General features: G+C 42.7%; 1 protein-coding gene across 2 annotated transcripts in view; it reads right to left on the bottom strand.

Annotated features, from left to right (window-relative positions):
* LOC117003335 (rho GTPase-activating protein 7-like) overlaps positions 1–13,421 on the bottom strand; it is a 45,924-nt gene that overhangs the window by 11,234 nt on the left and 21,269 nt on the right. For both annotated transcript variants that reach the window (XM_033073212.1, XM_033073213.1), the window contains exons 2-4: positions 3,554–3,625; positions 2,020–2,101; positions 630–693 (exon numbers count right to left, since the gene is read on the bottom strand). In XM_033073212.1, the coding sequence (XP_032929103.1) occupies positions 630–693; positions 2,020–2,101; positions 3,554–3,625 (218 nt within the window). The remainder of the gene's footprint in view (positions 1–629; positions 694–2,019; positions 2,102–3,553; positions 3,626–13,421) is intronic.

Genomic DNA, 13,421 nt, shown 5'->3' with positions numbered 1-13,421 from the left:
GGGCTCTCCTGCCCCATTCTGCCCTAACCACAGAGCAGAACTCTCCAAACCCAGACCTTTTCCAGGCATTATTTTCTCACTAGTCCTGCAGTTAATCCACGGTGGCTCAGAGGCTTCACAGACCTGGTGCTGCCCAGCCAAGCTGCCCAGCTGTGGCTACCACTCTGATTTAGCTGCAGCAGCAGAGCACAAAGGCAGCACAGCTAAAACCTACCCAGCTTGTATTGGCTGAACAATTGGATTGCCCTTCCCATGTCTTTGTTTAGTCAACAGGAGCAAACTTTCAGCACTTAAATAAGGTGGGAAACTACTTAGGAAAGCAATGATACTCATGTTGAGATGGGGCTTTGGGGCAACTGTTGGACAGTAACGTGTCAAATCAAATTTTAAAAGTGTTTCAAAAGCCACCCCTAACCTACCTTGCAAACTTTCAAACATTATGCAGTTGCAATCTCCATCCCTATGTTTTCTGAATATAAAATGCAAATAGCAGAGCTTTGTGGGATGGAATAGAATAGAAAGGAAAGTTCAGAAATTGCTAATCCTTTGTGAACTTTTAAACCCAGGTGTTTGAAACAATAGCTAAACACATCTTTAATTAGAACAACAACTGTATGTTACAGACATACCCGTTTCCTATCACGGCTTATTTCCACTTTCATTGATGCATACTTGTTCAATGTGTTCAACCTTCTAGGGTTTGAGAAAAAACACAGGAGTTTTAAATTTCAACTATTTTATTTCTTGAAAACAAACATGCACCAAACTAGCTCAGATATACCATGAAGTCTTCACTATTGTCAAAGACTGACATTCTGTTAGAAGCTCCCAAAACCAGCACCAATAACAACACCATGATGTTCACACTTCCAGTTCTGCCATCTCAAAACTAGAGAAGACAACCATAATCAATCATTTAATTTTTAAAAAATCATATTATTAGCTTTAATGATTGAAAAACTTTATATTGATTTAAGATTTTGAATAGAAATTTAACCCTGCATGGGTTTGTTGAAAAAAAAATTTAAAATCAAGACATTAACCTGTATCCCTGGAAGGACTGTATTATCTACCATTTTAATTAAAGTTTGTGGAATCAATAACGTCCCAAACTAGCCAATAGGTGGCATCAACAGGAGGCACAATGAGAGTCTCCAAGGAGCACTCAGGACAGAAACGATACCAAGAAACAAAATATACCCCAAGTTCTCTAATATCTGCTGTGCTTTCAAGATGTGTGTGTGAACAACTCCTCCTGGTGCTCTGGCACAGGCAGAGCTGGAATTCAGGGGACATGACAGGACAGAAAAGAACAAGAATTCTTCACCAGGAGAGGAACTTTCCAGTGCACCAGGTGTTAGAAATCATCATTTTTGCTTTGAAAACTCTGCTAAACAATCTCATAATGAGATGACTTCAGTAACTGCAGTACCAATTGAAGCAGAAGCCTCACACTGTCCTGGCACTCTTCCATGGAGAAATTCCACAGGGCCATGAGTCTGACTTGGCACTGACAGTGCAGGTTCACTTGTGTGCTCTTGAACAGCTGTGGCAAAGCAATAACTTCAATACCTTTGCTTCTCACCCAAAAAATATTCAGGAAAATAGAACAGATCTCATGCAGTTAATTTTTTTCTGTCTATTTGCCGGAACAGAAGTTGGAGGAAATTCCTGTACTCCATTACAAGTCATCCTAGAGAACAGCCTGTCATGCTTGCAGGGAACTGGTTATTTTTAATCAGCTTGAAGATATTTCACATTACAAAAAAAATATTTAATGCTCAGTGTAACACCCCTGAGAGCTTGGCTGAAGAGGATGTGCAGACATGTGCTTACTTTACCTTTAAATTCCTAAAACAACCAACTTCAGTGGCACTAAACTATGTGCTTAAGTGATTCCCTTCAGTCACAGGTTTGGTGACTTTGTTAGTTTCTGACAAAAAAAGAGGCACGAAAAGATGAATGACAAATAACTGTGGGGTCTGGAGGTATCAAAGATGATTCATGATTAATGTTTACCTGAACAGTGATTCAATGGCATCTCCATCTAAAAATTCATGATCTCTCCTCACAGTTTTTACATCAATGGGAAACTGCATATCTGTGAACAAAGAAGTTGAATCTGAAACCTGAGCTGTGATTGCAAAGACTTACAATTTTTCAACTTATTTACCACAAGTGAATGAAACTACTTCTATTTCTATAGCTGTACATTCATGCAAACATTTTTCCAGCAAGTGAGGATCAGTTTCTTAGGGCAAGTGGGAGAATAAATGCAGGGATCTGCTTGCTGCTGTTATTACAGGTGGACAAGCCCTTCTGCATTTCCAGGAGCTTGCAGTCACCAAGTGCCACAAGAAAAGTAAAATAACCTTTAGATTTGCTTTGGTTCTCTGCACCTTCTACAGAATAAAGCTGGGATTATTTTACATGAGCTTCTGCCATGGTGAGGTGCAATGCAGCACGAGATGCACTCTCTGAGCTCTAAGCAGCCTGACACATCACATTGGGCTGGAAGCTGAAGAGTTCAGTGGTTCAGCTCCTGAGATTTAGCCTTGCACATGAGGGAACTACTGAGGTCTATATATATATTTTCTTAGCTTCTTTTATAAGCTTAATTTTCTTAGTCAGCTCAGGACACTGCATAAGCAGCAAGGCAATGAAGGGGATTCATTTTCCAGGAGCATGGCAATGCACATTTCCAACAAACAGCTTACAGAATAAAATCTGCTGCAGGCAGACAGGAAGCATTTCCAGCCTTCAAACCCAGCTCTACGGGCTTGACTTAAAATTTTCAACTTTGCAGGGACCAGGGGAGACAGGAATGAGAGCAGTTAATGTTGTTCTTTTAACTGTAGTTCTTCAATAAAATCTTTCTTAAAAATCGATTAGCTTTTGTTACTTTCAAGTTTGTAACAAGAGACATTCTAAAGAAGAACAGTTTTAAGGTATATGCACAAGTGTGGTTTCAAAAATTATACAAGTTCTCAACAAATCCATACCTCCCCTCAAGAAATAAGCACTCTTGGTACATTTAGCAACATGAAAAAATGCTGAAATTGCATTTTTGCCTGGCTAGTGCTTAGTATTTCTTCTGAACACTTATGATTGCAAGATTATTTTTTCCAATACTCTTTTTCAAAACACCAATAAAACAATCTCACTCAGACCACAGGCTGGAGAGCATCAGAGGAGTTTTGGTTGCAGTCAGTGGTTGGAAATATCACTTCCGGTACTCCAAGAAAAAGAGCCTGAAAAAATTATAAGCAACTAAAAATAACAAAAGCAGAAATTTGACTGAGTTACAGTATAACAATAGGAAAAGAAAACCAGGGAAGACTTGGTCCTTTATAGAATTCTACTAAGTCCCTGCTGAGATGTCCCTTCTGCAAGAGAACACACCAGGTCACTACTTTTCTACAGATTTGCATGAAGATGTAACAGAATTTGGAAGTGCTTCCATCAAAAGTGTCAGGTTCTGAAATATATTATTTATGTGAACAATTTCATTCAAATTCAATGTCAGCTGCTGGGCAAGTCTTTGTGATCATACCTTCAAACAGCTGTGCATACTGGGGAAATCCAGCAGCTCTCAGCCAGTCGCAGGCTTCTCTGGCTTCAATTTCTGCAATGAGAACACACAATTGTTCATGGACAGTGCCCACCAGTCAGTGATAAGTTAATTTTATCTGGCACACTCTCTGAGAATCTTGTCTGTTAATTTTTTTTTAGGATATTGATAAATAGAAATAAATCCTTGTATCCAATGCACTTACATGCACATAGCTCTGCAATAGTCATTCCACTATAGGAGAGATAAGCTAACACAGGAGAGAATAGATTTGAACACATACTTGGGATGTCACACACAGGGGTAAATCAGCTGTCCCTGAGCTGGGGGCAGTGGAGCATCTGCTGCAAGTCCAAATGAGTCACCAGAGCACGGTGTGGGACACACATCTGTGTCCTCACACAGCAAAGCCCAGCCGTGCATTCCAGTGCTGAGAGATGGTGATAAGACACAAACAAATCCTATAAATAAACTTAAAATGCTCTCACAACTTTAATAACACTGGACACAGCCTAAGCATTCCCAGAACAAGAGTTCTCAGGAGTACCTGTTGCTAGGGTCTATCAATATTTATTTCCTTGCCAACTACCTACGCAACTTGGCAGCCACTGCAGCTGTCAAGAACTAACTGCTCACTTTGTGACAACTAAAAAAGGCCTGTGGCCAGCACTGCAAGATTCCCACAGAGGCAGAGCAGAATACAACCTCACAGAATCACAGACCAGACTCCTCAAAAACACAAGCAGGTCGGCATGAGTGTCTGCCCTCAGGCTCTAATCTCTGCCAGCACTGGAAATGTCTGAGGAAGAGGAGTGGATTCTCAAATGCACTTTCTGTAGGTCTGTGTGCACCCCAGCTTGTGGCACACCAGACACCAGCCTAAAGGCAAAGACTTCTTTGAAAGGAACATTTCTGAGCTACCTTAAAATCCAGCACGCTCAGTAGAGAGAAATGTTTTTAAAGCACCTTAAAGTGTAGCATGATAGGCCAGAGGAACAGAGCTGCTCCTTAAAACGATTTTCTTTACACATACACTCACAGATTAGGATTCCAAGGCACTTCACATACATATCAGTTCAAATTCACTGCTTGCTTTGCTCAGACTTCTCAACCGTAAATCATCAGTACAATTAGACACTAACCAAAAATATCACACGACTTCCATGTTTTTATTTTTCCTACTTTAAAACTTAAAATAGTTTCCATTATCACTTAATCAAATCAGACAATGCCATTCTAATAGAGGCTTCCCTGCACAAAACTGTATTTTTTTTTTACCTGAGAATAAAGTGATATCACAGGAAGACCTGGATATTTTTACACAAAACAGATGCATGAATCTCTTCCTTTTTTCACACTGCAGAACAGAAACTAATTTCTTCTACAACAGCATATATATACTATGCCTATATAAATTGCTAGACTTAGTGCCATAATTTATCATAATCTTTACCACAACATGGCATTTACTGGAGACAATAAAAGACAAGCATTGTATTCACAGAGCAAAAAATGAAAAGCTATTTATAGAAAAGAGCCAAGAGGATGACCAGTCTAACACCAAAAGTCTTCACAAAGACAAAGTGATTTTCATTTAGAAAAACCCAGTAGATTCACTCAGCCATCTCAGCTGTGGAGAAACTGTAGCTGTCCTCTTTCCAGACCTCAGCCTACTCAGCCAGAGCCTGTGTACAGCAATCCTGAGCTCAGCTCTGCAGGGGCTGAAGCTTCCCCAGTTCCCAACACATTAAAATCACAACTCCATTTTTAGACCAGACCAAGCCATGAAAAGTGATGCAAAAAAAGAACAGAAAAACAAGGCAAAAAAGTATTTTGTACCTAGCAAGGATATTTTCAATGAACATGACTGAAAATATAACAGCATTGTCACACTTACAGGTGGCCTCTTCCATAGAACATGGACGGAGGAGCTGGGGGAATTTTCTTTGCTGAGGTAAATCTTCAGACCTTTTAACATACCTTTGCACAATCACAGGGCATGTTTGGATTAGATATTAGGAAGAAATTCTTTCCTGTGAGGGTGGGGAGCCCTGGCACAGGTTGCCAGAGAAGCTGTGGCTGCCCCATCCCTGGAAATGTTAAAGGCCAGGCTGGCCAGGGCTTGGAGCAACCTGGTCTAGACAAGAGGATGACAATTTTTCAACATCTTTTGTGTGCTATCTGCACAACTGAAATAGCAGAACCTAAATGTGTCACCTCCCTCTCCTGAACTGATTTCATAATTAAGCAGATGAAAAAAAAATATATGCAAAGCTTAATATTCCTGGTTTAGAGGCTGCCAGCAACTTTTCCATGCCAAGCCAGCTCTTTCCCCATGGGCTACACGTGGTAGGTTACTACCAGATGTTTATGAGAAACAACACAGAGTACACAGCCAGTGCCTGTACCCTCTGGGTGTACTGTGTCCCACAGGTACGTTTTGTGCTGAGGACCCAGCCCAGTCCCCCTGCAAAGAGCATTCAGAGTCCTGGCTGTGCCCCAGCCTGCCTGTGCCAGCAGCCCAGCACACCTCCCCTGCACAGCTGCTGCCCTTTCCCCACTGCTCCCTTCTCCCTGGAGCCCCAGTACCTCATCAGCTGGGCTGTGACCTCTCCTGGGGCTGAAAACTCTGTCCCCATCTCAGCACTGCACCCCATCCTGTCTGCAGACTGCAGGACCACACTCCTCAGGTACCTGGAAACCACAATTAAATCCCTATCTGAAGGAACAGCACTGTTAACCAGATTGTTTGCAATAAAGAAAAGATATCTGTACTGGGATTTGGGCACTGTCTCTGAGATGTTTTCCTCACAAGAAGCAGCACTTCCCTAACAAGGCAGAGGCAGCAACCAAAACCACTGAAGGCAGCTCTGTATCAAACAGGCAAGTCAGCCTTAATATGGGTTGATCACTAACTTCAGCTAAAGAAGAACATCAAACTGTACTTTCAATTTTAAAATACTCTAAATACAACGGGAGAATATAAATTTCTATTTGAAAACACAGTGAAGTTTGCTGCCAGGATGCAGTGTGACTTTCAGCTGCTGCCAAAGCAGGAAACCTCTTCCATTCCCCAACAGCAAGTTCCTACCCCTCCTCACCGACACCCCAAGCCGATGCCAGCAGCGTCTGTCAGCCAAACTGGCAGGGAAAGAGTCCCTTTTGTTCGGCAAGATGAGATCCATGAAGCTTTAGCTTTCTGGATTGGCTACCACGTGCTCTGACAGGTTCCAGTGGCAGGAGAAGGGCAGTGGTGGGTCCATGCAGCAGGGCTGTGGGAATGTGCAGCTGCCTGCCCAGGCCAGGGGGCTCAGCCAGCTGTGAAACCTTTACCTAAATGTATTGTTTTTCACAGAGGTGTCTCACTGTAGGTCTATTTCAAAGAAAATTTTAAACAGAGTTTTAAAAACAATGTAGATGTATTACTTCTATTTTCATCCAAAACAGTTTTCCAGTTTCAACAGGTAGGAATCACATGGTGATCAGGACTTCATTAATTAAAGGGATTTTAGTGTAACGCCTTCCAAAACCATGGCAGGAAGAAGAACAGTTGGGGAGGTTTTCTTGCTATTTGCAGCACTCCTGCATTAGTTACTGTAGGACCCTCCTTCTCCCATTTTCTGCAGGATGCAAATGTGGTGCTTGTGGCAAAGGAAGGATTTCTCAACATGCCCAGCAGACAGTAGAACAGAACAGAGGTTAGGACTGACTCCTCATTTTGCTGCACATTGCACCATTCTGTAATGAAACAGAAAAATCTCCAAAGATTTTGCTCTTTCCCAACCTCTGTCATTACACAGGAAGACTCTTTTTTTCTCTAAATGACAGTAATCCTCCTCAACAGCCACAGACAAGCAGGTGCCCAGGGTCCCCACCGCACAACCTGCCTGATGTGCCCCAGCAGGGCCAGCTGTGCCCAACAGGGGAACGCTGCTGCCTCTCCTCATCACTGACAATCCCTGGCTGCCATCCCCCCAGCCTCTCCAGAACTGCAGCCAACAGGCCCCGTGCATGCTTGGCAGCCACATGTCAAAATCTGCCACACATTTTTCCTACAGCTCTCAAGCCCTGGGCTGTGAACTGGCAGGTCCTTTACGCTCTCACTTAGATGCTGTCATTCCTGGTTGTGCTGGCAGTGGTGGACATGACAAGGGGTTTTCAGGTTCCATTTGAACATCAAATCATGAGCTTCCCATCACCTCTTTCTGGTTTGTGCATCTTCCTAGGGCTGTAAGGATTGATGTAACTTCCCTGTGACTTACAGCTGCTAATAAGGCATTTCATTTTACACACACCCTGTGAAAAATGCATTTGCTGTGCTAGAACTCTGGTTTCTGATGGTGTTCAACATTGCATTTTACCTGTCACATGATTTTTAATAACTGTTTTTATTTACATTGTATTCTTTTACTTAAAAAGAGAGTTGGAACATGATGTCTGCTCCATGCTGAAGGCTCAAATGTGATGCTTTCAAAGTAGGGTGTTTGTACTGACCAAGATAAGCAGTCAGGGACTTGTAAAACTGTCAAACTCTCCAAGAGCTAAGACAGATATAAAGAAGTGGAAATGTTTATTCTGTTTTCCCTTGTGCAATGCAAAATATCAAAGCTTAATTGTGCTTTACTAACCCACTCAAGGAAGAGAGGAAAAAAAAAAAAAGAGATTATAGCTTGGAATTTAGCCAGGATAATTTAGGCTCCATGCAGATAGTGAACATAAATGTCTGGAAAATGAAAAGGCCAAGATATTTGTCCTTTCATTCCTACTTTACTATCATGCTGGTGCTTTGGAACTGCAGCCAACTCTTCAGTTATCACAGCTGGGAACTGCAATGTATCCCAGAACTTTGTGGCAACCTTAATTGCATCTTTATCCAGCTCCTTGGCATCAGCTCCCAAGCTGATTACCAGGACTCCCAAGCCGATAGTAAGGTCTTTACTCGGATCTTTGTCACTTGCCTCCCCTATTGGTTCCTGGAACCCAGAGAAGTTTAAAGGCATTTTCCTTGCAGACCACATTAACTGGCTTGTCAGTGCTGGCTGATCTTTTAATTGCTACCAAGTAAGTTAGAGAAGGTAATGTTTGCTCTACGGGAATTTCAAAGGGCTTAAGGCAAGTAGTACCTAATTCACATCAACTTTAGGAGAAATGAAAGTGTAACTCTCTCATTTCCAATCCCCACTGAAAACTCCTTATCCAAGTAAGTGGGGTGAGAGAGGGGATTTATCTCCCTGCAGTCTAACCCCAGCTATGTTGCTACACTGTGCTTCAGCCCTGCTGGCTGTCAAGTGGGAACAAATCCCACATTTCTCTGACGCAGAAGCTCCTTATGGATGTTTTTTCACAGGACCCTTGTACATGATTGAGAAACACTTGATGCAGAATTCCTGGGAGGAATTGTAGCAGGGAGGGTACTGATTGCTGCTACTAGAGCCAATATCAATAAACCTACAGCACAGAAGTAACAAACCCCATAACAAGTGAACTGTCTGTGCTTTCATTGTGTAGCACTATGTTTTCTTTAAATATACAAAATGCCAATAATACCACAGTGCATGATACAGGTTCAACCCACCTTAAGGAACTATATAACCCCACAGAGACTGCCCAGTAAGTGGTTATATCTAACAGCAGGTTGGATCATTGGCCCTGCTAAGGCTGTGCTGTGCCGAGCCTGCTGAGCCCAGGGCAGTGGACAATCTTTTACTGGGTCACTCTACCCTGATGGAGCTTGTTGATATTTGAAGAGATGCAACAAAATCAGACCGCCTGCCTGGAACTTTCCAAGTGCATCCAACAAGTCAGCAAAAGCAGCAGCTACTGGAAAAGCATGATCCAAAGGGTTGACAGCCAGAGAGCTGCTGCCACACTAACAAAGCAGTGCTAGGAAACAGCAGCACCCACCTGGATCCTCACCCGGGGATGTCATCTGCCACAGCACCCCTGGATCCTCACCTGGAGATGTCATCTGCCACAGCATCCACCCGGGGATGTCATCTGCCACAGCACGGCTCCCCACTCCGCTCCATTCCCCTCGGCTCCGCTGCGTTGGGACCGCCCTTCCCGGCCGGGCCCGGCCCCGCTCTCCCAGCCCGGCCCGTGCCCGCCCCGCCCCACCCGGGACAGCCCCGCCCGGGCCCGCTCCCTGTGCCCGGCCCCGCTCCCTGTGCCCGGCCCCGCTCCCTGTGCCCGGCCCGTGCCGCGGGAAGGTGGCCCAGGTACCTGCCCATCCTTGCCTATCCCTGCCGGGTGTCCCTGCCCATCCCTGCCAGGTGTCCCTGTCCGTCCCTGGCTGTTCAGAGCCGCCATCCCCCAGTTCCCCACGCTCGTGCAGATGAAGGCAAATCGACACCCCCTGGTCCTCTTGCTCCATGTTTTAAAGTTTTGCCAATGTAATTCCTCAATATTTTACAAAATCAGCTACTTTTTTTTTTTTTTTTTTTTAATACACAGAACTGTTCTACCTCTACCCTGCACTAAGCAGACGGACCAGCGCTGCATCCCACAAAGGAGATGCTGTGCCCAGCAGCAGAGAAGGAGCAGAGCAGAGCTGGGATTCATCCCTAAAACCGACATCTCTAAAACCAACCCCCGCTACGGGGTGTGACCCAGCCTCACGATGTTTTGCAATGTTGTTTTGTAGTGATGTCCCTCACCACAGTGGTTTTCATAGATCAGACAGAACCTGGGCTTTTTATTTTGTTATATGGACTTAGTCTAGACTAAAAAGGGTTTGTGGTGTGTAAAGCTCACATGCAGTTGAGCAATGGATCTCGCTGCTAAAATCATATTAGCATGTTTTCAACCTCTGCAACAGATGAGACTTCTTGGTATTTGTTGTAGTTCATTGCTGCTATGATTTGACTTTCTGCTTTTAATGATGCAGTACAAATCTAATAAAAAACCATGATCAGTCTTTGCAGCCTGAACAATCATCAGCAGGTACAGAGTGGCATGCAGGCTGCTCTCAGAGGAACATATCAAAAGTTTAAAACAATTTCACTAGAAGTTAACTTTAAATCCCCAATAATTTATATATGGTGGACTGTCAGGCATTACAGTTCAATAGGGCAGATGGAAGGGTGGGATGCTGTGTTAATTTACAGAGACAATTCAGACTCTGTGAACCACTCCAGGAAGCCTGACCAGGCTCTAAATTTCTGTAGAACAACTTCTTGCAGCATTTAGTCTCTTAGAGTTTGTAGCCTAAAACATAGCAGGGAAAATAAGAACTTGAATGAAATGGATAAGCAAAAAAATTAAAATTAAATTAAAAGTTCTTATAGATGAAGAAATCTTCTTTTTCCCAATCTCATTTAGGAACATTATACCCTAATGAAGTTTAATTTATGGATGTGTTTCATTATCACTGGTTTTCTGTGTAACAACCAAATGCAAGACTTGCAAAGACCTATGATTTATTTTTGTGCAATTGCTTCCTAAATGGACAATTTGTATGGCACAACAATCAAAAAGATGTTTGATATTGGCACTGGGTGACACAATACAGAAGAAATTAGGGTAGTGTGATATATGGCATTAGCCATGATTACCTAAGAAAATGCTTTTTGCCAGACCCACCCAAAGCCATATAAAAAGTACACACCCTGCCCTGATTAAATTTGCAGCTATGTGCTTGGATTAGGGAGACAGAATGTGTCATTCAAATCTAGGGATAACATCAGTAGACTGCTCCTATCCCATAGAAATCTTCCAACCAGAACATGCAGTTTCTCCTTCCCACCCATTTTCCTTTGGGCATTTCCCATGAGAGTTCAGTGCATAACCCTACAATGCTCATTTTCTTTCTCTTTAACAACAAACTACCATCAAGCTTCCTAATGTTGTGTGGGTTACCAGTCATGTAAAGACCCACATAAAATCCTAGGGGTGAACTCCTTCAGTACAACACAGTGCTCAGTGAAGAACTTTTGAAGGTTTTCCAGGAAGGAATCACATTCCTCGATTTTGATCATTTTACATATCCTATAGGACAAGGAACCCAGGGAATCCTGGCATCTGCCTCTCACTGGAGGAGGTCCAGCCCACACACAGGAAGCTTGCATGCTGGAGTAAAGGGTGTCTGGAATAAGGATGTCTCAGCTTCAGAAGGGGCATTTGGGTATTTTCACAGCATGTCAAACCCTTCACATTCAGCTGCCTGGCTGATGACTTGTGGAGCTGCTGCTGGGGGTTCCCAAACCAGAGGGAAAGACAACAAGAAAATGTTTTCTGCTCACCTGGGCTTTTCAGTTCTCAGCTCTGCAGCTTGCCAAGGACCACACAGTATTACTAGAGCCCCAAAGCTTATGCCCCTGTTTGTGACTGATGCCTGGAAAATGGGATCTTTTTCCCCAAATGGTCATTGTTGCTTGATTTCCTATTTTCTGGAATCACACACCCTCACTGAAGGCTCTCCAGAACCTTTCTGAGCGGCTTCCTTCCAGGCTTTGGTCAAAGCCCTGACTGTGGCCAGCACACGCAGGGATTCTGCTCACAGCAGCGCCAAACCAGACACATTCCACCTCACTCAAATGTGGTGGAAACAATCCTACAGTGGGTCATTTTAAACAAGTTTACAAAGTACTGCATGACCAAAGTTAATTGTTTTTAGAAATGAGCCTGCTGCTGCTAAATCCCTCACTCATGCTTAACTAAAGCTCTGCAGAACACCCAAGTCACTGAAGTTGCTTTAGACAGTCAAGCAATGGAGCTTGGCACTAAAGCCAAATTTCTTGCTTATTTTAATTCCTGTCACTGGAATATTCCCCATATATTTACAAGAGATCACCTCACTTCTTTCTTCCCCTCTCTCCCTTTTACCACTTCCCTCAACACTTTTCATTAATCAAAGCTGAGTGACATTTCATTTCTAACTTTCTCTTGGTAAGATCCCAAAGCAGTAATTGTTTTCTATTTTCTTCTCTGATGATCTGGAGTTAACATAGGAGATCAAGGAAGCTAACTTCAGCTGTGACTATACCAGGAGGCATCAAGAAAGATATTTCTATGGAAACAAGTTGTTCAGAGAGAAGCCAGCTGGTTAGTTAAAAAGTTAGACCAATTGGGAGGAAAAATGAAGAACAAAATACAGGCAATACACTGAGACATTTAAAAGAGGGGGATGTTAAAGGTGATGGGAATAACTGTCATTTAGAAAGAAGAATATTAATAAGCTCACTAGAAAAGGACGTAAATAGTTGGATGGAATTAAGGGGGAAAAAAAGATAGTTAACAAAAGCAAAAATTCCTGAGAAGGAAATCATTGGTTGAAAAGTACTTTTCCAGGGACAAAGACTGAAACTTTATCATCTATGATGCCAGAGAAGTCAGACAAACTGCACATACATGTATTGTAGGGAGAAAGATGTACAAGCAGCAGCACAGACTGTGTCACTATTTTTCCACTCTTGTGACAAAAGTAAGCTGAATAAAGTCTTTAACCTTTTTTAAAAAGAGGAAAATAATATTGTTAAATATAGGCTCTTGGATATGATGAAGTGCTGTTGAGGTGAAGTCAAAAAATAAACCCATCATATTATAGAAGCAGCATCTTGTTACCACTCTGGTCTTCCTGTCAGAAAGCAGCTGAGTGAGAACAGAAGTATGAGAAAATAAGCACATTCAGTGGCCCCCTGAAATTAACAGCAGTTTTCCCCCATAAAAGTTAAGATAAGATGGTTTGGGTCCAAGTCATTAAAAAAGCTCTTAGACTACAGAAAACCCATTCTCTTGGTTTGTCCCTCTGTAGTCATTCAAAACCATTTAGATCTGATTTTTCCAGGCTTCACCATCAAAATCCTAAAACATGATTAAAAACTTTCACATGGTTTTCATGTTATTTTCTCCA

The sequence above is a fragment of the Catharus ustulatus genome, chromosome 15, assembly GCF_009819885.2.
Source record: "Catharus ustulatus isolate bCatUst1 chromosome 15, bCatUst1.pri.v2, whole genome shotgun sequence".
Lineage (NCBI taxonomy): Eukaryota > Metazoa > Chordata > Aves > Passeriformes > Turdidae > Catharus > Catharus ustulatus.
This window is presented reverse-complemented; position numbering and strand designations above follow the sequence as displayed.